This window comes from Notamacropus eugenii, chromosome 3, assembly GCF_028372415.1.
Source record: "Notamacropus eugenii isolate mMacEug1 chromosome 3, mMacEug1.pri_v2, whole genome shotgun sequence".
Classification (NCBI taxonomy): Eukaryota; Metazoa; Chordata; class Mammalia; order Diprotodontia; family Macropodidae; genus Notamacropus; species Notamacropus eugenii.
This window is the reverse complement of record NC_092874.1, coordinates 194815844-194841541: the sequence shown is the minus strand read 5'-3', so window position 1 is coordinate 194841541 and position 25698 is coordinate 194815844. Positions and strand designations below refer to the sequence as shown.

The 25698-nt window shown below is 47.5% G+C and overlaps 2 protein-coding genes across 8 annotated transcripts; one reads left to right on the top strand and one right to left on the bottom strand.

Moving 5' to 3' along the window:
- Positions 1–26: 26 nt before the first annotated feature.
- Positions 27–14809, top strand: LOC140533691 (non-homologous end joining factor IFFO1-like). 4 transcript variants are annotated; one of them, XM_072653765.1, is made up of 9 exons: positions 27–857; positions 6071–6131; positions 6271–6366; positions 6680–6820; positions 7822–7979; positions 8111–8231; positions 8509–8604; positions 13074–13204; positions 14038–14809. In XM_072653765.1, the coding sequence occupies exons 1-9, from the start codon at positions 55–57 to the stop codon at positions 14135–14137; spliced, it is 1707 nt and encodes a 568-aa protein (XP_072509866.1). In that variant the 5' UTR covers positions 27–54; the 3' UTR covers positions 14138–14809. The 4 variants fall into 4 exon arrangements, with proteins under 4 accessions (XP_072509866.1, XP_072509865.1, XP_072509864.1 ...); XM_072653764.1 differs by having other exon boundaries at positions 7798–7979; positions 8512–8604; XM_072653763.1 differs by having other exon boundaries at positions 7798–7979.
- A 965-nt stretch (positions 14810–15774) lies between these two features.
- Positions 15775–21173, bottom strand: LOC140533696 (glyceraldehyde-3-phosphate dehydrogenase). Of its 4 annotated transcripts, none has more exons than XM_072653778.1 (12): positions 20843–21173; positions 20238–20293; positions 18008–18107; positions 17788–17894; positions 17604–17694; positions 17326–17441; positions 17072–17153; positions 16734–16885; positions 16551–16629; positions 16358–16441; positions 16183–16280; positions 15775–16041 (listed from the first exon to the last, which is right to left on the bottom strand). In XM_072653778.1, the coding sequence occupies exons 2-12, from the start codon at positions 20258–20260 to the stop codon at positions 15972–15974; spliced, it is 1002 nt and encodes a 333-aa protein (XP_072509879.1). In that variant the 5' UTR covers positions 20261–20293; positions 20843–21173; the 3' UTR covers positions 15775–15971. The 4 variants fall into 4 exon arrangements, with proteins under 4 accessions (XP_072509879.1, XP_072509881.1, XP_072509880.1 ...); XM_072653780.1 differs by having other exon boundaries at positions 20651–20844; XM_072653779.1 differs by having other exon boundaries at positions 20747–20843.
- Positions 21174–25698: the final 4525 nt, after the last annotated feature.

Here is a 25698-nt window from a genome sequence, read left to right as displayed (position 1 = left end):
CCGGCTCCCCGCCCCGCGCCGGTCTCCATCTCGAGGCGGAGAAGCGGTGCGGCCATGAACCCGTTATTCGGCCCCAATCTTTTCCTCCTCCAGCAAGAGCAGCAGGGTCTGGCTGGGCCGCTCGGGGGACCCTCGCTGGGGGGCGGCGACTACCTGGGCGGGGGAGGGGAGCTGCCTGCGGGCCCTGCGGCGGCGGCGGCCCCCCCGGGCATCCCCCCGTGGGAGCCGCTGGCACTGGCCGGCCCGGGCCCGGCGCCCTCGCCGCCGCCCGCCGCCATGGCCCTCCGCAACGACCTGGGCTCTAACATCAACGTGCTCAAGACGCTCAACCTGCGCTTCCGCTGCTTCCTGGCCAAGGTGCACGAGCTGGAGCGGCGCAACCGGCTGCTGGAGAAGCAGCTGCAGCAGGCGCTGGAAGATGGGCCGCAGGGCCGGCGGGGTCCGGGGCGCCGCGACCAGGCCGTGCAGACCGGCTTCATCAGCCCCATCCGGCCCCCGGGGCTGCCCCTCGGGGCCTGGCCCGCCTCGCGAGGCCCGCTGGCGCCCACAGCTTCGGGTCTCTCGTCGTCTCCCGCCAGCGCGCTCGCCCCAGCCCCGGCGTCTGTCCCGTCCCACTCCGCGGCCACATCCACCCCCTACTCCTCGTCGGCCCGCTTCATGCCCGGCACCATCTGGTCCTTCTCGCACGCCCGCAGGCTCGGGCCGGGACTGGAGCCCACCTTGGTGCAGGGGCCTGGCCTGTCGTGGGTGCACCCCGACGGCGTGGGGGTGCAGATCGACACCATCACACCCGAGATCCGGGCCCTCTATAACGTACTGGCCAAGGTGAAGCGGGAGCGGGACGAGTACAAGCGGAGGTGAGGCTGGGGGAGGTGGGGCCGGGCCGACGGGTGGGCCCTGGGCTCGGGGCACCGCGGCATTGGCATTGAGGGGTTCCAACCAGAGGACTTTAGAGAAAACAATGAAAGTTTCGGGGTGAGGGTGGCGTGAGGGGAGTCCAGGGAGATGTGGACCAGGGAGAGGCAGCCAGGTCTCCCTCCCCCCAAAAGAAGAGATCTTTCCAGAATCCGGAGGACTCAGGGAGCAGCCCCAATTTCAGGAAGGTCGTACAGGGAAGAAAGTCATGTCAGGAGGGAAGTTATGTGTGAGAAGCTTAATTTTTTTCCTTGTCTTTACTTCCCCTCCCCTTCATGTTGCAGTGTTTAGAGGGTTACCCTAACTGGGATCTTAACTGGGTGTGACTAGGGAGATGAGCCAGGGAAATGTTTGTGTGGGGTTTTCTTTTTCCCCTTATCAGTCTTTTTGGTTATTCTTGTGAGCAACTTGGGGAAAAGTACTTTGTGTTCAGGGGACAAAAGTTAATGGCATAAGAGATCTGCCTTATCTTGCAGGCTATAAATGTTATCATTTGGGAAGGTGGATGTGGGGGGATGTGGATGTATTTCCCAAAGAGGGGTCTGAGGATACTGGGACACCTGCCAGCTGGGTTCCCATGTGGTAGGTCTACACGGCCAGAGGAAACTTTTAAACAAGGATCAACCAAGGATCAACCAAGGTGGGGTAAGTAATAGGGATTATAAGGAATATTCCCTCCTGAAAGAACAGATTTGTTATGGGGGAAATAGAGGCTTTGCCTGGAGAGAGACAAACATTGAAGCTGAAGAAAGGGCCAAGTTAGAAAAAGTTGGTAAGATTCCATGTGGACACACCCTATGAGCATAGAGAAATGAAGTCAGGGGTGGGAGTGTCAGATGAGGGTCATACAAGTTGGGAAGATGCCCATAGAACCCCATAACCTGATTCTCTCAAAAGAACAAAACCAGAAACCAGCAGAGGAGAAGGAAAGTAAATATGCTTAGTGCAGTGTATGGCTAAGAAGTGATGATAGTTTCAGCATTATATATCACTGGGGAAGAAAGAGATGTTGGTTGGGGGAAATTTTGTTATTTTAGGTTTCCACAGTGTTTTTACCACTAGTCGTTCCTCACATGCAGGTCAAGAATGGCCACTGTGTTGTTGTTTTTGACTTATCTCAAAGTTTAAGGTTTACAAAGAGCATTTCTGTATGGCAGGGCTTGTTGATGATTGGTGAAGTGATAGGTATGGATATCACTGAATATGTTCATGAATTTCTATTTGGGATGTGTATGACCTGAAGAAGAGCTAAGTCATAAATAGGATTTTCAGTTGGCCTGGAAAGGATCAGCTTTTTCATTGAACCCTCTTCTGCCGTTCCCCACCCTTTTGCAGATCTAGTTCTGACCTCCTATAAGGGAGGCCAGCATAGGGGAAAACCTATGCTGGATAAGTGTCCTTAGGAACTTATTCACTTTGAGATCCTAGTAAAATATAATTTAAGATTAGTATAATTGCAGTAAGTTATGGAAGAGGAGAAAAATTTTGGATGGGTCCATCCATAACCACAGGGACTATTGGTATTCTCTGGAAATGTGTGTGGGTTTGGCTTTTTTTTGAGGGTGGGAGAAGGTCCAGAGTGGTTTGTCCTTGGTCCAGATGTCTAAGGCAGCAAAGAGTTATTATCCCTTGGGGAAAGCTTCGCTCATAACACTGCAGTACCCTGACGTGCCCAGCATTGTTTGATATTTGACGTACATTCTTTTGTCCTAAACCTTCTGCCGTTTTTTGTCCTCTTTATATGAGACCTCAGAATGTTTCTCTAATTCAGGTCCCAGTCTGGGAGGCAGAGGATGCATACACGTTGAACTAATAGTTGAGGCCTCCTGGGTTCTATTTTCAGCTTTAGAATTGTGTGACCTGAGAAGGAGCTTTTCCTCTCTCTGAGCCTTAGTTGGGTTTTTTTTCCATTTTAAAATGGAGAAAATAATCCCTGCTCTTTTTTCAGCTCAGGGATCAGTAAAGCTCTCTCTGAACAGTGCTTTACACAGACCTCTTTAGAGGACAGGTGTTTAAAAAAAAAGAAGACAGGTGTTTAGAGGGAAATAGAAACTCATCACAGAGCCTAATTCTAAAACTCTACATAGGAACCCACATTGTAAATGAGAACGGGGTACACTGAAATTAATCAAAACAGTACAGGCCTTTAAAGTGCCTCTTGAGGAACAGTTGAACAAACTCCTGACACTGTGTGGCCACAGACAAGTCACTTTACCTTTCAGAATGTTAGTTTCCTTATCTAGTAACAGGGTACCAATAATACCAATAGTGTCTACTTCACGGGGTTGTGAAAGACTTGCCAAACCTTAAAGTTGCTCTACAAATGTAAGCTGCTTTTTTGATTCTTATCTCCAGACATCTCCAAAAGATGCTTCTACTACTGGTTGCTCAGGAGGGGAGCAATGTTCTGTGGTAGCAGTAATAATAGCACTTTAAGATTTGCATTGCACTTGAAAAATATTCTTTTCTTAGATGTATCAGCTTTGTGAACCAGCTGCTATCATTATTCCCTGTTTTTACAGATAAAGAAATAGAGGCCCAAAGACATTGAATGGCTTGTCCAGTGTTACAACTAGTCAAGAGTCTAATGTGGAATTTGGATTCTGGCCTTCTGATGCTGTCTAGCACTCAGTATGCCTTGGTACTTCTCTAAGAGTAAAGGGTAGAGTTATTCTGTGTGACTGCTCCAGAGATAAAACCAGTGGGTAGAAATTGTAGGGACCTAAATATGGGCACACATAAAGTAGAACTTTCTAATAATGTGTTCCTCATCATATAAAGGGTTCCTCTCTGTCTGGATTGTTGTAGAGGGGATTCATGAAGGGAATGGAAGCTTGGATTAAAAGTCCAAGGCCCTTTCCAGCTCCAAGAATTGTTTCAGTAACTATGATCATGGGACCACACCCAGAGTGTACCCACCTTAATGAATTCTTCAATATGGCAAATAGCGCTTAGTCAGATATCAGGATATTTATGCTCAGACTCCTTTGCCATGTTAAGGACTTCCTCTAACTCTGTAATTAGGTTCCTCAATTTAGTTTCCTTCCAAATTTGGTAGGATTCATACCAAAATAATGCTTTCTATTCTCTCTCATGTATCTTGCTCAAATTATCTTGTTAATCTTTGCCTTCCCCCATTCCAAAGCAAATCTACTTGTATCCCTGATAAAAGAAACTCAGCAGCCACACTTTACCAACCTTGACAAATATCCTGAGTGGCATAGTGTGGGAACCTCGATGAGCCGGGATTTGGGGCATAGAAGGCACCTGGAAAGGATTTGGAAAGGGAGGGGAGTGAGCTGGTACTAGGTAGTGATCCAGCAGTGATGACAGCAATGGCTGGCCACTGGACTGTTTCATTCCTGGTCTAGCTTGGGTAAGTTCGTTGGGGTGGCCATGGGGGGCAGTCGAGCTGATGTAGAGGAGTTATTATTAGGAACCCTGCAATGCAGTTGGGGAGTGAGGGATCCAGCAGAGGAAGGAGAGAATGGGCCAGATGAAAGAGGGCAGGAAAGACAAGAATGACTCAAATGAAAAAAGAGAAGGAATAGAGAGAAGAAAGAGATTGAATCTTTGAGCTACAGAATTGGTTCTTAGGACACAGCATTTCAGCTTTCTCCCTTCATAACCACCTACTTAAAATCTGTCTGTTTATGCTTTGGGAGTGATTCCTTCTTTCCTCCAGAATAGACTGTGAAGTGATGGACTGATATAAGTGGAAGCTAGGTAGTATGGGATCATGTTTAGGAGAAATCTACATCTCAGTCCAGCTGGAGGTAACATTCAAATCAATTTAATGAAATTATTCCATAAACAGTAATCCTCCAGTAGTCACTAAGAATCTATTAAGTGCTTACATATCATGGACTTAAGGTATTTGAAAAACTGGCTCTGCAAGATGTGATTTAACCTGGCTGTAGGGCTGGAGCAGCTTAAAACCTGCCCTGTTATAGCATTGCTTCTGGGTGATGGGTGAGGTGGCATGGCATGGTGGAAAGACTGATGAACTTTGGAGTCAGAAGACACCTGCTTCAATTCCTCTCCTGACACTTAGCTGTATGACCACAGACAAGTCAGCCTCTCTGAGCTTCAGTTTTCTTATCTGTTAATTATGCTGATGGTGCTTGCTTCACTAGATTTTAGGGGGATGATTATATGAGATAATGTATATAAAGCGCTTGGCAAACCTAGAGATGTAAGGTGTAATTGTTATTTTCAGCCCCAAGCATCTACAAAAAATGCTTCTACTATTAGCCTCCCGTCTCAATCTGTAGCCTTTGCCCCATGGGCTGCATTTCTAATTTTGATCTCTTTTTTTGGGGAATGATAGATATATTTTTCTTTTACTTTGGCCTGCACTTGCCCAAGGTACCCTTTTTGTCCATGGCTTTGTAGCCCTAGGTCCAGCCTTGCTAACAACCCTGGGGCTCACTCAAAAGTAGGTGAGGGTGGGAAGGACTTGGAGCTTAGACTTCCGAGCATCATCTGGATTTGCTGTTGACAAAGTCTGTTGATGCGGTATGTGTCCTGCAGATGCTTTTACAGGGTTAAATGGCCCCACAGGAGGCAGGGGAGCAGGCTAGAGGAGCTCTGTTCTGGTGCAGGCAGGAGGCGGGAGACCGGATCTGTGGAACTGAAGGTGGGAGACTGAACTGGGTGGACCTGGTGTCTGGTGTGGGCAGGAGGTGGGGGATAGGTCAGCAAGACAGCTCATTGGAGCTGGGATAAGAGAAAACTGGGCCTAGTGGCTGGTCGGTGGCCAGAATGTGACAGGAAGCAGTTGGTGAGTTTGTCAACTGCCAGGAACTACTTGGAGCATGCCAGTAAGGCCACACCCAGTCTGTGGCTGCAGCTGTTCAGAACAGCCGAATTCAGTCTAGCATTTATTAAGTACCAACTGTGTGCAAGACCCTGGGAATACAAAGACAGAAAGTACACAGTTCCTTACAAGGAGCTTAGAGTCAATTGGACTCCTAGCCCACAACCCCCCCTTATTCAGGGAGTCAGCCCTAGCAGGCCTTACTCTCTTGGTCCTTAAAAGCTTTTTATGTGGCTCTTTGTGTTGGGTCAGAAAGTACTGGGTCTGGGGGAGTGGGGAGAAAACCGTATTGGGACTGGGAGGATTTTGTACCCCATGTCCTCTCCATTCTTTCAGGTGGGAAGAGGAATATACAGTTCGGGTCCAGCTGCAAGAGCGTGTGAATGAGCTTCAGGAGGTGAGGGTGGCCATGCCTCTGCTCGTCTCCCCAGTCTGACTCTGGGTTCAAGCTTCTCCAACATCTTGCTTTGACTGTACTCCTCTCTTACCATCCTCTGGCTCTGCCACTAATGCCAGGGCATTTTTCCTGTCCGCAGGAAGCCCAGGAAGCTGATGCCTGCCAGGAAGAGCTAGCAATGAAGGTGGAGCAACTCAAAGCTGAGCTGGTGGTCTTCAAGGGACTCATGAGTAATGTAAGTAGGGCTATTTTTGTCTCCTGCCTTCTCAGGAAATGAGGCCTTTCCTTCTTTATTACTGTTGCCTTCTTATAGCCCTTCTCTTTTCCCTGCACCTCAGGTCCAAGAAAGAAAAGAGGAGAGTAAAATAGTTTCCATAACATGGGAATTTCTTAGCAAGATACTTTCTCCACCTTGTTTGGAAACAGAAGCCCCTTGAGGGGGAGGGCTCTGTGGTTAATGCGCAGAGGGCCCTGCATATTGTGGCCATTGCTTGTTGTCCTAAGTATAGGGTGGCACTGTGCAGTCTCCTGTCTTCTCTCTGGCATAGAACCTGACTGAATTGGACACAAAGATTCAGGAGAAAGCCATGAAAGTGGACATGGACATCTGCCGCCGCATAGACATTACTGCCAAACTGTGTGATGTGGCCCAGCAGCGCAACTGTGAGGACATGATCAAGATGTTCCAGGTAAGAGTCCCTTGTTGTCCTTCTAGACTCCTTCAGGGACAAGGAGGCCCTGGGTCCCAGGCTTTTCCCGAGTTCCACATCTCCCCTACATCCTGAGTTGGTCAGAGGAGGGTTGAGACAGATGGAGACATTGTCATTATCGCTAGCCTGGAGCTTAGGCCCTTCCTTCTTACTTGAGGGTCCTTACCCAAGAAACCGGGGACATGAGGTGGTTCTAAGCCAGGGGGTGGGGCAAGGAGCAACCTCTGAAAGGAGGTTTGTGAAGCTCTCACTAACACCATCTCTCCCCTTCCCTCTCTCTCTCTTCACCCTCTGTCTGCTTCTCTTTTCTTTCCTTTCATATGCCTCCTTTCTTGCTTCCCCCACAGAAGAAGCTGGTTAGTTTCAATCTCCTGCAACTCATTAATGCTTCTGCCCCTGTTTCTAAACTAGCCAGGAGGTTTGGCTATCAATTTTGACCCACTTGGCTTTTCAATGCAATTTTTTTCTCTTTCTCTATTCCCTCCCCTCCTTTCCCCCTTGTCCTCTCTCCTTTACTTTCTCTTTTCCTCTCTTCCTTTCTTTGTGTCTCTCTTTGTCCCTTTTCTCCCTGGTTCTGAATCTGGGTGTGATTAAAGGTCTCCTATGTAGAGTATTCATTTTCATCCATCATTGTAGTCATTAGTTCTGTCATTGTGTTCAGGATTTTTAAAAAATCACTTTTTAGCTACTTCACCTCTTTACATGGTCATAATCAGCCCATGTCCCTTGTCTCTCTTTTCCCTACCTCTTCTTTCCTTGCCTGTCTTAATCCTTGATCCCCTCCTTTCCTCTGTTATCTGTCTTTTTGTACCTTTCCATGTTTCTGTACCTGTCTTTATAACTCTATGTCTTTGTCTCTGCCCCGACCTTTCCTGCTGGTTTGTCATTCCTTCCTTCCCCTATCCTTTCCCGCTCCCTGCCCTTTTCTTCTCACGCACCCGACCTCGTCTCTGTAGTCTCTGCACTTGTCTCCCATTAAGGTCCCATCCATGGGGGGGCGGAAGCGGGATCGAAAACCTGTCATCGAGGAGGATACCTCCCTGTCGGAGAGTGATGGGCCCCACCCACCTGATGGGGATGAGGATGAGAGCACAGCCCTCAGCATCAATGAGGAGATGCAGCGTATGCTCAACCAGCTGTGAGTCACACAGGCCCTGCCCCTCAGCACCCTCTGCTCCTCCAGAGGCTGCAGTTTCCCCAGCAGTGTTCTCCTGGAAGAGCTCGCCTACCCATCCATTGTTTACTGAAACCTGGGTTCCCTATCTCCAGGCGGGAGTATGATTTTGAAGATGACTGTGACAGCCTGACTTGGGAGGAGACGGAGGAGACTTTGCTACTCTGGGAGGATTTCTCAGGCTATGCCATGGCCGCTGCGGAGGCTCAGGGCGAGGTAACAGCTCCTACTAGCCTCAGGCCCTGTGGCTCCCCCTGCCCTGCCCTGCCCTGTCTTCTATCTTTTGCTTACTCTCTCTGTCTTGTGTGACAGACATCCTTTTTGTACATACTTTATTTTCCCTTCTGCTGTTCTTTGTTCTTTCTGCTAGTTGCTTTTTTTAAACATGTTTCTCTTTTTCCCCTTTGCCTTGTCCATATTGAATGGTCACCCTCCCATTGGTCTCTCCCTCTCTGTTGCTGCTACTGCTCCTTTGCTTCCCTGTGGTTCCCAGCAGCAGGAGGACAGTCTGGAGAAAGTGATTAAGGACACAGAATCTTTGTTCAAAACCCGGGAGAAGGAATACCAGGAGACCATCGACCAGATAGAGGTGAGGATGTGATATGTGCACAGGTGAGCTAATAGACCCACATGGATATGCTAAGAAGTAACAATCACCTGCCAGTTGTTAGTGGCCAGGTCCAGACATCATTGATCTCATCCTGAGGCAATGGTAGATTTTGGCGGTGTAGGTAACCCTTTCCTTCTCTAGAGAGAATACACCCTTATCATGACTTCCCTTAGACAAGAAATTGGTCATCTCTTCACCAGTCTTCCAGTGAGTTCTTTTGTGCACTTAGTTAATGAAAGATTGAAAAGACATTTATTAAGCACTTTTTCTGTGCCAAGGACTTTGCTAACTAAGCAGATAAGTATACAAATAAAAGGTAAATACAGACCCTGCCCAAGAAGTCTTAATAGGAGGAGATACCGATATGGAGGAGTGATGGTCAGGAAGGGATATTTTGGTTTGGAAAGTTAATGGGATGGTGAGTAAAACTTGCCACAGGGGAGTAGATGCCTTTTCCAGGAGCAAGGACAAAATTGCTTTGATTATGGTTCTGCAGCTGGAAAAAGACAAGTGGTGGAGGTGAAGCATAGTAAAGCATGACTGGAGCTCAAACTTAGATGTACAGGGCAACTGAGATAACCACCAGTCAAGGCCTTGGGGCCCCAGGGCAGGAACAACCTCTATAGGCTTAGCAGTTGTTAAGTCCAGTGAATGAGGTGAAGCTTGACTGTAGTCTAGGCCTACACAGAGTGTGGTAACTGAGGGCTGTGGTGTTAGTCTTCAGCTAGGCTGTACTTAGACTGTTGCGCTTCTTTCAGAAGCTATTCCAGTCTCATAGAATCTGCCAGAGATTGTACTGTGGGTGCTTTGATTGAGGGAGGAGATGCCTCTTGCTCCCCACTTATTCCCTTTCCTTCCAATTGGCATAGCCCCCATAGCTGTGATCTTGGTTCAGTGCCCTGGCTTCTGGTACTGTGATGAGGATTGAGCCTCAGTGATGCTAAGATGAGAATCATGTTCCCTGCTGCTTCATCTTAAATCTAAGTGCCTCTGGTGGAGGCTTTTTTATCCCTTCCTACAGCCTTGGGGAGTCTGCTGTAATTATGGGAGCCGGGGCTCCTTTGTGCACAGATCTGTATGGGCTGTGACACTGATTCTTGTACCTCCCAAGAATATAGGAAAGTGTTGGAGGAAGGAGGGTCGGACCAAGCCCTTCTCCATCTCTCTTATATGGATAATAGATCTTCAGGATGTGGCCAGTGTCCCACAACTGATATTTATTCTTGCATTTCCCCCTTTCTGCATTTTGACAATAAAATCAGAAGAAATATTCCCCTTCTCTTTTCACATATACACTTTTCTTCTACTGTGAAACCATAGGCTGTACTACTAGTAGAGACTTCTCTGTGCAAGGTCATTTTATCCACGTCCAAGCAGAAAAATTAAATTACAGGCGCAGCCAAATCAGCATCAGTGACTGGAGTTTGGGAGATGCTCTGCCTTCGCTCTTCTGTACCTCCTGAAACGTCTCTTGCCTCCCTAGGTCCTTGTCTCCGATGGCTCTTTGGCTGCAAGTTCAGGACAATGGCTAGTCAAGTGGAGACTCAGCTAGTGCCAGGGCTTTGGTCACTGTCTAGTCCTGGACCAGAGGCCCTTACACTCCAAGCTTTTCCTTTGAAAAGAAAGAAAATCCTAAACGCAAACATCACTTTTCAGGTTCTTCACAATGGACCTCTCCTTTTTCACAGCAGGCCTCTTGGGAAGGGTGTTGATAAGTAGCATTGATGTGGGTGAAGCCACAGGCGCTGGGAGGAGATGTGAGGCTGTCATTGAATTGGAGTCAGTAGAAGGGACTGAGTATGTTTAGCTTAAAGAAGAGAAGACTTAGGGGACATGGCTGCGATCTCCAGCACTTGAATCTTTCTGATCGCATGCTCTGTAGCCCTCTCAAAAGCCACATGCCCACAACAGAACTCATGCTCTCTCTCCTGCCCCCATACTTGTCTTTTTTTTCAGATTCAGTTTTCAACAATCTCGTCCATAAGTTCTAAATTTTCTCCCTCTTCATCCCTGCTCCCTCCACAAGATGGCATGCAATCTTACATGAGCTTCATACATTGTATCTGTCGTTCTAAAGAATTTCTCTGCTTGTCTTGGGACAACAGTATTTTTTTTTTTTGTCTCTCAGTTTAACACCTTTGGTGTCACACTCAACTCTTTCCTGCCAGTGTTTGGTCGGGTGCCCAATCATGTGCCTCCTGCCCAGCATTCCACCTTCACTGCAGTTCTTTGCTCCTTTCTCTCTCCTCATGCAGCCAACACCTGGGCGAAGGCCATCATCCCTTCTTGTCTGGACCTGCTAGCACCTCTTAATTGTTTTCCTTGCCTCCAGTCTCTTTTCTACTAGACTTCTACAGAGATGGTGTGACCCTGTCACTGCTCTGTCTGATTCTAGCCACTTTCTGCTATCTTTATGTTAAAATACAAGTTCCTACATTTGACAGTTCCTAACTTTTCAGACTATTGCATCCCATCCAGCCCAATTGTCAATCTCACTGTTCCTCAAGTGCAGCAAACCTGGAGTGTACTTCCTCCTCACCTCAGCTTCTTAGAATCCCTCCTTTCTTTTGAGGCTTAGCTCATCCCACCTTCTCCATATGTAGGAGGCCTTTCCTGATCTCCCACTTCCCCCCAGCTGTGCCTGCACCACAGATTACCTTATATTTCTTTTCTCTATGCTCATCTGTGTATGTGTGGTCTCCCCTGACAGAATGTTAACTTCTTGTGGGTAGAGACTCTTTCCATATTGACTTTGTAGCCTCAGTACCTGGCTCAGTTCTTTGCCCATAGGGGCTTAATAACAGTTTGTTAATTGATTGGTTTGAAGGGCTGTGATATGGAAGGATTCAGTTTTCTCTAGAATTGGGAGCAGTGTGCAAGCAGCAAATAGGCAAAACTGTAGAATGGGGAGAGCTGCCCCAAAGCCCAGTGAGCTGCTGCAGGAGGGTTTGGAGCTGCTCAGTGGAAGGTCTTCAAGTAAAGGTTGTGGAAGACGACATCCAGGGCAGATGTGTTCAGGTCAGAGCTGGACCTCTCCAGTGCCTTCCAACTCTTAGCATTCTGTGATACAGAAAGGTAAAGAAGCCTCAATTCTAGTTATCTTTTCCAATAATGTTTCACTCAAATGTTACTTAGTAAATGAGGGTGAGAATCTGAGAGGTGAAAGTTAGCTGCTGAGAGTGTTGACAAATCAGGGTATGAGTTGGTTACATATTCACCCCTCACCTCTTGTTAATAAAATGGGATCTCATTAATGACAAAGTCTGTTGTATTTTTGTCTTTAAGCTCATAGCACAGTATCTGACATAGGTGGGTAATAAATGATAAATGATCAATTCCCATCCCTATTTAAGAGTGCAGACATTCAGGAGAAAAATTTAAGTCACCATTTCTATTAAATGCCTACTCTGTCGTTCTTTGGGGTTACTGGAGAGAACCAAAGGTTAGATATGATATAAACTCTCTCCCATTAGTGGAAGTAATTTTTTGGTCTGGATCTGGAATTTCATTGACAGAGATATTCCCTGTACCATTGCTGACAGACACCTGTTGTAAAGTTGCATTCTTAGAGAGTTGCTTGGAGCACTGAGAGCTTAAGTCAGTTGCCTGTGTATCCCCCCAGAACCTCCTAGCCAACCCACCAGGTGGTCTCTGAATATTGGTGACTTTCTGAGCTTTCTTGCCTGTTCTTTTGACTCTTCTTCTGTGTCCCAGTTTCCTATTTCCTTCATTCCCAGTTTGGAGACCTGGAAACCAATCATGAATAGGTTGCCCCTGTTCTGAGCCCCCATTCCCTTCAACCCAGTCAAGAGAATGACATCCTGGCCCTTTGTTTCCCTTTGCTCTTTGGCCTTAGTTCTTTGTTCTAGGCCTGGGAGGTGGGCCATCATCCCAGATCTGTCTTTCTAACCAACTTTTAAAGACATCTCAAAAAGCTTTTCTCCTGCAAGACTTAGCCTCATTATGTGTGCAAGTTTCAAAAGAAAACAGCAGTGAGAATGTTCCTCCTAAGCCATGCCAACAAGATTTCATTTCTCTCTACACCTCTGGCCTTGTAGATGATTTACAGAAGTCATCAAAGTAATTTTGTTTATTCCTTTCAGTCCACCTCAGTCCTGCTGTCCTTTATCTTTCTTCCAGCTACTTGCACGTCTTTTGCCTCCCCTCACTAGCACATTCTTAGAATATCAGCCAACAGCAGATACTTAGCATTCCCCCATGAGTCTAGCTTCCCTTGAAAACTAAAGAAAAAGGGAATAGTATAGTCAACCTTTTTTAGGCTCATGGCTGCTTAGTGCTCCCCATCCCCTACTGGCAGCTGTCCCTGAAAGCCCATATTTGTCCATTCAGGCCCATTCAATTATAACCCCCCTGAGGGGTAGAAACAGGTGCCACAGTATCCTTTTGGCACCTAAAAATGGATTCTTGCTGCCCTGTTCCCTTTCCAGCTGGAACTGGCCACAGCCAAGAATGACATGAACCGACACCTGCATGAGTACATGGAAATGTGCAGTATGAAGCGTGGTCTCGACGTGCAGATGGAAACCTGCCGTCGGCTCATCACCCAGTCTGGAGACCGGTAAGGGTCTGTGGAGCACTCCCCACTCCTCACCTGCACCTGGAGGAGGAACAGAGGCCCAGCCCAGGCCTAATGCTGACTACTTCTGTAGACATCTGCTTGGTATCGTTATTATAACAAACTCCACATGTGTCAGCCTAGACAGTTGAATGAAACATATAAGAAATTGTACAGTGCTAATCTCAGGACCTCACTGCTCTGGTCTCACTTGTGGTCCCAGCCCTGGCCTAGCTACTTGTCCTAAATTGCCAGGTATAGTTTTAAAGCTTGCAGAGGATAGAAGGGTAAATGCAGAGGGGTGGGTACAGACACTTGTACCTGGCTCAGCCTGTTGCTGAGTCTTTATTTCCAGGTACATTTGTAGTGACTTTCTATGGAGGGGTTTTTACTGTTGTGTCACTGATTATGGGAATAAGGACCATTTCTCTTGTTTTGGGAGAGGAAGATGGGCTTAGACAACCTAGGTTCTGGCCCTGCCTCTGACTGTGACCCTGAAAGCAAAGCAGTTAACCTATCTCTCAGTGCCTCAGACAAGTCTGAGACTTTGATTTCAGAACAGCTGTGGGATCTGCGTTGATCTTGGGCATTTTCTTATATATGCCTAGAACAATGAAATCCTAAGGCTAAATGCTTACTAGGCTGTTCCTCCTTCCCCTGGTCAGAACCTTCAAAGCTAGTTCTGTGGGGAAACCAGGCTTCAGTTTGAATAAGTTTTGTGCTGCTTCTAGACCAAATCAGCATACTTCCTCCTCGAAAGGCAGGGTGAAGGAAGAGGGAGGCAGACTAAGTCATGAAATTTTCCTTGTCCCAAAGTAATAACTATTTTCTTTCAGGAAGTCTCCTGCTTTCTCTGCAGTCCAACCTAATGAACCACCACCGAGTGAGACCGATGACTCCGATCGTGATCTCTCCTCTGATAGCTCCATGAGATAGGCGGTTTGCCTCCATCCTAGTTCCTCCTTGACAAACCTCTCCCACCAGGAAAATGACATGAACTGGAGATGGGGGAAAGCAAATGTCTCTTGTACCTTGAGTTTGGGCGAAAGATGATTCCTTAGCTGTTCCTCCTGGGGAGAGGTGGTAGAGTGTTACCGAATAAGAATACTTGTACCATTGCACCAAACAAACCCAGTACTAGGGTGCTGGGGAGCACTGCTCCCTTACTTCCTCATTGCCCCCAGTTTTCTGTGGTGGGTTCTGGGCTCACATTAGACTCTCGACAAAGAATGGGCATTCCTGAGTCTTCAGTAATAGTGCCCACGGCTGCCTCATATTGAGAAGTATTAACCAGACATAGATAATGTGGTTCCTCGCATCCTCCATCATTCTGTGAAACAGATTTCCCACTGCTGCTGCCTAGTCAGATGACTGTTTCTTGACCCCATACTGGTGCTAACTGGCCCGTGTACTGGTATAAACTGGACCAAGCCAGAAGTCTCAGGGCCAGTGAAATATGCTTAGTATGGAGGAAAGCAGGGCTAAAGATTGGGGGCTCTGCCATTCCCCATGTCTGTTACAGGTTCTGCTCCTGACTGCAGTGTGTATAATGTGTGGGTATTTTCTTCTCCCATAGAGACCATATATTAAAAGGGCCTTCACACCCTACTTCTGCGGGTCAGTTCTTTCATACTGGGGGAGGTTGACCAAGATAGCATACATAGTACATTTCTAGTGAGAAGACTTGGGTAGCCCTGAACAAGTTTCTCAACAATCCTTGTGATGTTTTCTCACCTTTGAAGTGAAGGGTTTGTGATTACTCACCCCAACCTTGTAACCCTAAATCTGATCCTGTGTAATATTTTCATGGAGATTTGGGATGGTTTGGAGCAGCTGAGTTGGAGATTGTGTTTATGCTCCTGGCTGCTCTGCTCTCATTGGCCAGTTTGAATGTGGTTCTGTGGTGGTCATGGACTAAACTGACCCCCAAACCATCCTTTATCCCAGGTTTCACGAATGTAAATGCTCTCTTCATACTCCAGAAGACAGCTTCTTTGGCCTAGGTCTGAAAGGCTCATTGTTAACAAGTTGACTAAAAGATGACTGACTTTTTAGAAATATAGTAGCCCCTATGAAGCTTTTCCAGTCTATTAGACCTGTCCTCAGGTACCATATACACCACCATCCTTCTCAGACTTAGAAGTGACACCTCTAATTCCTATCCACATGATCGATATTTTTAATAGCTCTAGCGTTTAGCAAGTTTTTCCTTACATTACTGGCAACATTGGATCTGTCTGGGATGTAATTGTCTCCCAAGTCAAGGTCCAAAGATTAGGCCTAACCTAAACATGGAAAAGCAATGAGCAGCAGTCTCAAATAATTTACATTAATCCAAATTCTGTTCAAAGGCTAAGAAACATACAGCTACATACCCAACTCCTAATGCAAGGCTGGTGCTTCATTACAAGTTAGCAAAGGTATTATTTAATACCGTTGCTACCTTTGATCTCTCAGTATGAAAACTGAGGCTACTGGCTATCAGTTAAATTTTATGTAAGGGAAAAGCACTTTCATCTACGTCAGAGATAAGTAGTTATGTTTCTTCCAGAAAAGACAAAGTAGACAATAAATGCACTGAATGTGGTGACTTTATTTATGGTACACAATACAGGACTCTAGGCTTCTCCCCCCTACTACAGGGGTGTATTGGGACAAGGATGTGAATGGGACAGGGTATCCCCAGTAGAGGAACATAAGTTAGGAATGTAGGCTCCCCAGTGGTGGAACTTCTTTTTTGACTGGGGATGAAGATCCATGGCTTTCCACTTTACTCCTTGGAGGCCATGTAGACCATGAGGTCCACTACACGGTTGCTGTAACCATACTCATTGTCATACCTAGGAAGATAGACAAAGGACAGGTGAGAATTTCATTAGCTTAGGAGGAAGGCAGCTACCATGTCATATACTTATTCTGGTAAGCTCCTTAAACCCTTTCCTACATACAAACACAAAATTCACATTCACGGTGCCACATACCAAGAAATGAGCTTGACAAAGTGGTCATTGAGGGCAATACCAGCGCCAGCATCAAAGGTGGAAGAGTGGGTGTTGCTGTTAAAGTCACAGGACACAACCTTGCAAGAGGGAAGTTTATGTTAAATGAAGTTCCAATTTGTCAAATCTTTCTGATGATATTTTTCCCCTTGCATACCTGGTCCTCTGTGTAGCCCAAGATGCCCTTCAAGGGTCCCTCTGATGCCTGCTTCACCACTTTCTTGATATCATCATATTTGGCCTAGAAAAGAAAAGGAAGGATTTAAGTTTTTGTTAACTGCTGTTCTACTGTGTAGTCAATCCATCAGGCAAGTAATTCCCAAACTCCCTTTGTCTAATGCTACACTTACAGGTTTCTCCAGGCGGCAGGTCAGATCCACAACAGATACATTGGGAGTAGGAACACGGAAGGCCATGCCTGTGAGCTTCCTGCAGAGAAGGATATGGTTAGTGTCATAGTAAAAAATGTCTCACTTCTGTTGTTTTCTTTTCCATGACCTCTTCAGGGCAGAGAAAAACCAAGATTATCTTACCCATTCAGCTCAGGTATGACCTTGCCTACAGCCTTAGCAGCACCAGTGGAAGCAGGGATGATGTTTTGGGCAGCACCACGCCCATCACGCCACAGCTTACCAGAGGGGCCATCTACTGTCTTCTGGGTAGCAGTAATGGCATGGACTGTAGTCTGCAATAAGAGGAAAGGGTCAGGCCTAGCACAGCACAATGTATTCCTCTACTAGCAGCACAAGCTTTTCATTGCCAGGATCTTGAGGGTGATGTGACAGATACCCCCCCCTCTCCCCCCAACACTGGTCCTTTGGTGCCATTAGGACAGGGGCCCAATTTTCACTACTCCATGTTCTATCCATACCATGAGTCCTTCCACAATGCCAAAGTTGTCATGAATGACCTTGGCCAAGGGAGCCAAGCAGTTGGTAGTGCAGGAAGCATTACTGAGAAAGGAAAGAAGAGAAGTCAGGGAAAGATGTTCCAGTCTAGACAATTTCCTTCTTTTTCCCTACTGTAATCACTAGTGTCCCTTCCTCCTCCCCTCTCTGAGCAAGGCCTGCTTCAATTCTTTCCTCACTTACAACCTTAGACCATTTAGTCACCAGTCCTTCTCACCTGACAATCTTAAGGGAATTATCATATTTCTCATGGTTCACTCCCATCACGAACATTGGGGCATCAGCAGAAGGGGCAGAGATGATGACCCTCTTGGCTCCACCCTTCAAGTGAGCCTGAGGCAGAGAAAAGAAGAAGCAAATTACAGAGCCTGAATTCACCCTTCCTGGTAGATGAACTCCCATGCCCATTTTCTAGGTAGATGATATCCACTCTAATCTCCCAAAGAGAAACTCTTTACCTAAGGAAAGAAAGTGGCCCCTTCACCCACTACTCACCCCAGCCTTTTCCATGGTGGTAAAGACTCCAGTGGACTCTACAACATACTCGGCTCCAGCATCTCCCCATTTGATATTGGTGGGATCCCTCCTACAAGAGGATAAAGCAGCTGTGAACACCTCCTGCTCCCTGTGTATCTTCTCAAACCCCAATGTTTGTTCCCACCCTGCCCACCACACTCACTCCTGGAAGATGGTAATGGCTTTTCCATTGATCACCAGCTTCCCATTCTCAGCCTTGACAGTGCCCTTGAACTTGCCATGGGTGGAGTCATATTGAAACATATAAACCTAGAGAGGACAAGGGTGTGGGAAGCCTCATCAGACCCAGCTGAAACAGGTTCCTCCATCCCTTCCCAGGCTGCTCAGACCTTATTGCTCCCAGCCACTGAGGCACTATTTACCATGTAGTTGAGGTCAATGAAGGGGTCATTGATTGCCACGATGTCTACTCCACCTGAGGTGAATGCAGCCCTAGTCACCAGGCGCCCAATACGGCCAAATCTGGCAAGAGAGCAAAAAACAAATGTAGTGAGAGGAATGAACTGAGGAGGAAAGTTAAGAAAAGGGAAGGTTCTAGGCAAGTCTATCTAGGAAAATAGTTTTCCTAATAGGCAACAGTATAGCTAGCTTCAGAGCCAGGTAGAGCTGGGTTCATGTTCCACTGACACAGATTGGCTTTTCAGCCTGCACAAGTCTCAACCTCTCAGTGCACTAGAGATTGCAGAAAAGGTGCTAACCTGCACGGCAGAGGCTGTTCTCTACATCAGTGAAATCAGGTTCAATTGCTATCCTTTGTCCTACAGGGTTCCTCAACCTTTAACATGCCTAGAAACACATACCTTAGATATACCTGTCAAGCAGCCTGGGTATAATCTAAGACCACAGGGTAAAAGGTTCTTGCTGTAAACCAAGGGATGTTGGATACAAAAGTTGCCCCCTCTCCCTATCCCTTGATAATCCATGATCTCTTAATCTGTTCTCAAACGAGAAAAGGTCACATCAAAACAGTCCATGTAATCTATTGCTCAGACATAGCTACAACATAGCACCTATCTTAGTATGTGCCAGGATCCCACCCCCAGTCAGCTTCTAGGCTTCCAGTCCTCAGAGGTAGATGACTTTAGAGTCAGAATCCCAAAGCTCAAAGGGCAGGATTAAAGGTTAGAAATTAACCCATGAAAAGTTAAACTCCCTCCTCTCAAGAAGAGCAAAGACTTTTTTTTTTTTTGTAATATCTGAAGTCCTCATTTCTTTCTCACCCACCTAGCCTAATTCCAAAATTTAACTGGACTAGATTGTGCTACTAAATTATCATTGGGGTGCTCCTTTCTTCCCTTCCTCAATATTAGAGGTTTTACACTGTTCCATATAAAAGAAAGCAAAGCTAGGTTCCCTGGCTACAGAAAGGTCAGACAGTTATATTTAGCCTCAGGGTGGAGTAGGGGAGATCTGGTTTCTGGGGGCCAAAATGAAGAGGGGCAGGGTTCTCCTAGGGATCACAGATACCCAATCCTCAAAATGACCTTTACAAGGCTGGCCTTTTGGGAAAGACTAAGCTCTGGGGATGGGGAAACCCAATAGATACACACGTGCTGAGGCAAGAAAATGAATGGGACATGCTGTCGTGTTAAGACAGTTTTACAGTGGAAATTTTCATTTCTAGACATCCATGACTCAGCATTATGTTAAAGCTACCACACCCACAAATCACTTTGGGAAGGGGTTCCCCTGAAGCACTAAAACACATGAAAATTAGGGGAAGGGGGATGGAATACTAGGCTGAGGAGGCTACCTTTTTCTTAAAATTTAAAATGAAAGTGGACTAGATGATTGTATTATTTGAGGTCTCTTCCAGATCTAAAATCCTACAATTTGAGAGAGACCAGGATGAGGTGGAATGGGTTCCTGGGTTCTGGAAGCTCCAACTGAGATACAGATACGGTTGAGAAGAGAGGAAGCTAAAGAAAGAGCTAGCATCAGACAATAGACAATGGAGGTGTCGTGGTGCCTCTTACCTGCCCTATTTCCTAGCAGGAAGTGTTTGTCCTCCCCCTGGGGTAGGCACTAAAGAGGGTGAGTCAAGGAAGGGAAGTGGAGATGAGGATCTGAGGATCCCTAACGGTTGCTCACTCATTTCCTTCCCTCTTACAACATGGCTGTGCGGGTGACCCATGGAAGAAGGCGCCCTCTCTCTGATGTGAGGTGAATTAGTCAGGGGGAAAGAAAGTGCTGAACTAGGGGGAGGGCAGGAGCCCTTCCCCCACGCTTTCTCCATCCCCCACGTGGCCCTGGAGGGCGGGAAAGGGCAGAAGAGATCCAAGGGAGAGAATGCTATGGAAGATTTTTGCACCCTGAAGCAACAGCTGGGACAGCTGCATGGGGGTTGGGGGTGGTATGAGCCCAAGGACACAAGGCACCATTGAGTATAGGCAAAGCCCTGGCTGAGCTCAAGCCTCTGACCTTGGAGTCTCCTTGGAGGCTTTCACTTTTCCCCAGGGTGGGTCTCAGAGAATAGATTAGAAAAAAATATCTATTGTTTTCGCTGGATTCCCAATAAGAGGCTGGTGGGTTAGGCTGCATCAAGTCCCCTGGGGTCTCCCTCCCTCTGGGGACTGCCTAGATCCCACTCACCCGTTGACTCCGACCTTCACCATGTTGTTTCTGGGATGCGACTGAAGTAGCAGATCCTGGGGGCAGAAGATGGGGTTGAATCAGGGGCCTCTCTCCTCCCTTTTCTAGAGCCCTCCCCCCCACACCCAGTCCCAATTCAACCCGAAAGTCTTCGCCTTCTATCCCCCATCCCCCCCCCAAAAATCTCTCAACACACACCCAGCTGTCTCCTCAGGCGTGGGCGGGGTAGGGTGGCATTTACCCGGAAACCGGGCAGCGGAGACCCTCCCGGGGCGCTCTTCCTCCTTTCCTTTCTGGGAATTAGCCCCAGAGCCCCCGTCTCCTCCCCCCTTCCATCCATCCATCTGTCCACTCATCCATTGCAGGGATGCGCAGAGATGGGGGGGCGCCCGGCCTCTGGCCTCCATCCTCACCCTCCGCTGCCTCACGTCCCCGTCCTGATCCTCATCTGTCCCTCCGTCTGCATCCACCAACTCTAGCTCACGCCAAAGCGGCCCCCCAGTACGCACCCCGCTCCCCTCTTATGGGGGGAAGACAGCCAAGGGGCACAGGGCCTGGCGTGGCGCCCCCGCCCCCACTGTCCTGGTCCCCTCTCCAGCACTCACCTGGCACCGAGCTTGGGAGAAAAGCCGAAGACGCAAAGGGCGGAGCGAGCCTGCTATATAGAGGGCCCGGACGGCAGCCCCGCCCCCGATACTGCGCAACCAGTCCCAGGGCCTGGGCGCAGAGGCTACGTGCAGCCCTAAAACTCCGAGCAGCTGCGGCGGCGCTGCCCCTCCCTGCCCTCCCCTCCCCCCGCCTCGGCCGGCCTCCTGGGCAGACCCGGGCGGCGGCCCGAGAATGGCCTGGGGGCTGGAGATTGGGAGAGAAAGCGCTTGTAGGAGTGCGCGAGCCAGGGGGGTGAATGGGTTAGCAATAATGGGGGGGAGAACCAGCGGCAGTGATGGCTGTGGAGGGGGGTGGGGATAGAGGGAGGTCGTGGAATTCTGCACGTAGTGAAAAGCCTTCTCCTATGGAACTGTCTTGATTGGAGGGAGTGCATCCCAGAATTGGTCCCTAGCCTGGTTTGGTTTCCTAGATCTCCGAGGCCACAGGACACTCCAGTAGCCGTCTCCAATTGCATGGGCTGTCTCCCAAGCCCGCAGTGCTTTCCCTTTTCACCTCCACCATGCACCTCTTGGAATTCCAGGGTTTTTTCCTACGTTCCCTTCAAGCCCCAGGTTCTTCTGCAGGAAGCCTTTCCTTGGTTCCCTGCTACCATGGCCTTTCCCACCACCAAGGTTATCTTGTATCTGTTTTGTATACACTCACTTCTCTGCACATTGTCTCTTTTGGTTTTAGAAACCAAGTCCCTGGAGGTCAGGAATAATTTCACTTTTGTCTGTATCCCTAGCTCCTAGCAGAAAGTAGGTGCTTGATATACCTGCATTCAAATCCCACCTTGATGCTTGTGACCTTGGGCATGTCAATTAAGTTCTTCAGGCCTCAGTTTCCTCATCTCAGGAAGACTCACCTTCTTGAGTTCAAATCTAGTTCAAAATTACTAGCTTGTGTAACCCTGGGCAAGTCATTTAGCCCTGTTTGCCTCAGTTTCCTCATCTGTAAAATGAGCTGGAGAAGGAAATGGCAAACCACTCCAGTATGTTTGCTAAGAAAACCCCAGGTCACAAAGAGTGACAAGACTGAAAAACATCTAAACAGCTAAACAAACTAAATAGGGCTATTCTACCTGCCCCACTTAGTATAGCTACTGTGAGGGAATTTCTTTTTAAAATTTTAAGGGCTATTTAGGAAACATGATTAAAGAAATCAGTGGGAAGCCAGAAAACTGAGGCTGCTGCCTGACTGGATGAGATTAAGACATGTGAAAAGAGATCAGGACTTGGGGAGCAGGGGAGAAGAAAGGAAACTGGGGAAGCCACATGCCCTGGTGGAAAGGACTTTGGATTTGGAATCAACGACGTGGGTTGTAGTCTTTGCTATGTGATGTTGCAAAGTGAATCTTCTCATCTGTAAAATGAAGGCTTGGTGGTAAATGATCTTGAAGGTTTTCTACAGTTCTGAGACCTATGGTTAATATAGAAGGCCAGTCTCATGTTGGGTATGTGGCCACACTATCTCCACTTTCCACTTTCTTTTGTCATGAATAGGAGGAAAGCTATATAGCTTACTGCTTTTCTCCCTCTGGAGACCTGAGAAGGTACCTCTTCTCCAGTCTTTACGGTAGTGATGTAGGAGCAGCTGAGGTAAGGCAGGGGTGGGGCTGCCAGTCCCCATTTCCCTCTTAGCTCAGGCCTTCTTCACGTGTCTTAATCTCTTCCAGTCTGGCAGCATTCCTATCACAAAGGCCTTCGGCCTCAGGGTCCAGCCTCTCCCGGACTAAAAGCTGGGAAAAGAGGGAGTCTCCTGCTAGCTGAAGGCCACTCAAATCTCCTTCAGGAACAGAAAAAGCAGCCTGGAAGGAGACTAGATAATGTAGGCAGATTAAATCTATCACAGCTAGAATTATCCAAATGACTTGGTTACTTGCTACTGTGGGGAGGGGAGGAGGAGAAGGGAGCAGTGAGATCTGCCCCCTCCTTCCCCACTGTTCTGGAGAGGGAGTATATCACCCTGGTTACAGCACGGATGAGGAAGAAGGGCACAGGAAGGAGATTTAAGGTTTTGAAACCTGGGAGGTGCCCAATCCTGGCTGCGAACACAGTGCTTCTTTCATGATGCTTCTTTCATCAGGGTATGAGGCCCTCCTGGGTTCTGTGTATCCTGGCAAGTGAGGGGGTAGTGGAAGTCTGGAAGTCTCCTTGGTCTAGTGGCACCAACTGTGGTCAGGGATTGGTTTCTGAGTGAAAAGGAGGGTGTCAGGCATACAGAAAGTGGGGTAGCTGCATCAGGAAAGAGTGAAGGGGACTGGTCATTTCATTTATTTCTCCAGGCCCCAGTTTCCCCATCCAAAGAAGGGAGAGATTGCATTAAAATCGAGTGACTAGGTGATCCCCTATAAGCTCAAATTCTGATTCTAAACATGAAGTCTTCTCAGGAATGTGGCTAAGAATGGAATCCTCTTGTTGCACTGAAAAGATTAATAGAGATATGTGGACAGCAGGTTCATGGGTGGGGGGCATCCTGGGGGCTCTTTGCTGGCTCAGGGTAATCTGAGCTCAGCTCCTTGCCTCTCTCTCAAAAAAAACCCAGTGGCTAAACTTAGCTGAGTGATAACCTTTACTTTAAAGGTCAAGAAAGGGTGGTGCTAGTGTTTCTCACTGATTCTGCCTGTCACTGCGTATGTCCTGTCCCTTTCCAAAGACTGCTCCCATCCCCAGTATCTCCTGGGCCAGTCTGTATTCATGCTTGGCAATCAGTTCATGGGTTTAATGAGGCATCAGACAGAGAGGGGAGGGGGTGGGGTGCCTCTGTGCACAGAGGAGAGTGTCTGTTGCTTTTGGTCTTGTGGGAAAGTGGCAGAAACAAGCTCTAGGGAAGAGGAATACGTGAGCATATTCATGCAACCATGCGACTTATTGTGCAGGCAACAAATCCACAGTGCTTTCCTCACTTCTCTCCTCACAAATGCTAACCCTGAGGAGCCTCTGCCTCAGTATCCCTCTTTAAGTAACTGTTCTCAGTCCTTCACTCCCACCCCAATCTGAGCTCACAGCTGGGGGAGAATTGTCTACTGTTGTCTTGACAAGGCACAGTCATTCAAGGAATGTCTGTTTCATGCAGCTCAACTGTCACAAAGAACAAGCTTGGTGTAGGGGCCAGCAACTTCCTCCCTGTTTATTGGGTCCTTCTTTACCACCTTCAGATATGCCTGTGTCCCCTTCCCCCATCCTTAAAAAAACCTTCAATGGACTGGAGCTCAAGCTTCACCCTTCCCTCAAGCTGTCAACTCATCTTTCCTTCCGTAGCCAGCCAAAATCCGAGAAAATATCTATACACATTGCTCCACTTTTCTTACTCCTAAGCCCTTTGAAATCTCGTTTCTTACCTCATCACTGAGGCTGTTCTCTCCAGATCAAATCTGAGTCTTTTCTGTCAGATGCTGCTTGGTCTTCCTGTTGCATTTCCATCATTAACTCTCTTCTGGTTCTCCAGTTGTCTGAACCCTCCCTCCTCACCCTCTGTTGCTAGCTGGTCATCCATCCTGCCCAACTCCATTTCCTGTCCCTTGAGGCTTTGTTTTGGGCCCCATTTTCTTCTTGCCACCAGTTCTCAGGGATATCAGCTCTTATAGGTTTAACCAACACTTTACGCAAATGACTCACAGACCTCAATATCCAGTTCCAGTCATTCCCAAATCTCATTCCCACAACACCAATCACCAATGTCCAATAGGGCATTTTCAAACGGATTGTCCCTTAGACACCTCAAATTCAAGAGGCAAAGCAGAACTCATCTTTCTTCTCAGACCTACCAAAACCTTCCAAACTTGCTGTATTCTTCTAGCCTCCCTGTTTGCAACTCCATCTCACTGACTAGCCTCAGCTATCACCCCATAGCTCCCATCCACTTCCTTCTCTGCTCACATAGCCACCACCCCACTTCTGGCCTTCATCACCTACCACTTCCTGCACTTGCCCTGGCCCCTTAATTGGTCTCCCTGCTTCAAGCTCCCTACTCAGATCCATTGTCCACACTGCTGCCAAAGGGATCTTCCTGAAGCTGCTGAACTGACCATGTTCTCCTTTCCCAGACACCAGAATGAAATATAATTAAACATAATGTTTTTGGGTTAACTTTTAAGGTCACCAGCTATTTTTCCAGACATTTCTCTCTCCTCTCCCACTCTACTATCCACTCAAACTGCCTGTCTTTCTGCTCCTTATACAAGGCTCTCTATTTCCTGTCCCTCATACCTGGAATGTAGAGAATCCCACTATAACATCGAGGTAAAGGTTCAGCAGGGGGCCAAGTTTAAATCCAGCCTTAGACACTTTCACTAGCTGTGTGACTCTGGGCAAGTCACTTACCCCTGTCTGCCTCAGTTTCTTCACCTATCAAATGAGTTGGAGAAGGAAATGGAAAACCACTCCAGTATCATTGCCAAGAAAACCCCAAAGGGGATCACGAAGAGTCAGACACAACTGAACAACATGATGTTTATGCAATATTCTTCTAGAGCAACCCTTTCCTACTTAGTTTCAATTGCTAGGGCCCTCCCACTCTATTTTGTATGTATTCTGTATGCACTTCAATATGTACATCTTAAATAGGTCCATATTATCTCTCCTGAGAGGATATCAGTTTCTGGGGAGTAAGGAATAAATTCCCTCTGGATTTTGTGTGCTCAGGGCCTAGGAAGGTGCCTGATCTAACATGGACACCTAATACTTATTGACTACAGGTCATGGGCAGTGGTATAGCATGCAAATGGCATGAAATGCAGCTCCAGGGTTAATCTTTAATCCCCAAAGGTCATGAGTCATGCATTGGGGAGCTACAACTGGGACCCTCTGAAGAA

Bases quoted from the DNA above. Each gene is read 5' to 3' on its own strand.
- LOC140533691 (XM_072653763.1), top strand. From the start codon at position 55: ATGAACCCGTTATTCGGCCCCAATCTTTTCCTCCTCCAGCAAGAGCAG. The intron at 858-6,070 runs GTGAGGCTGGGG...CCATTCTTTCAG, and splicing joins CGGGACGAGTACAAGCGGAG to GTGGGAAGAGGAATATACAG. The intron at 6,132-6,270 runs GTGAGGGTGGCC...TCCTGTCCGCAG, and splicing joins GTGTGAATGAGCTTCAGGAG to GAAGCCCAGGAAGCTGATGC.
- LOC140533696 (XM_072653778.1), bottom strand. From the start codon at position 20,260: ATGGTGAAGGTCGGAGTCAACGG. The intron at 17,154-17,325 runs GTGAGAAGGACT...TTCCTTTCTCAG, and splicing joins AATTCCCTTAAGATTGTCAG to TAATGCTTCCTGCACTACCA. The intron at 16,630-16,733 runs GTAAGATAATCT...CCTTCTCTGCAG, and splicing joins GTCATACCTGAGCTGAATGG to GAAGCTCACAGGCATGGCCT.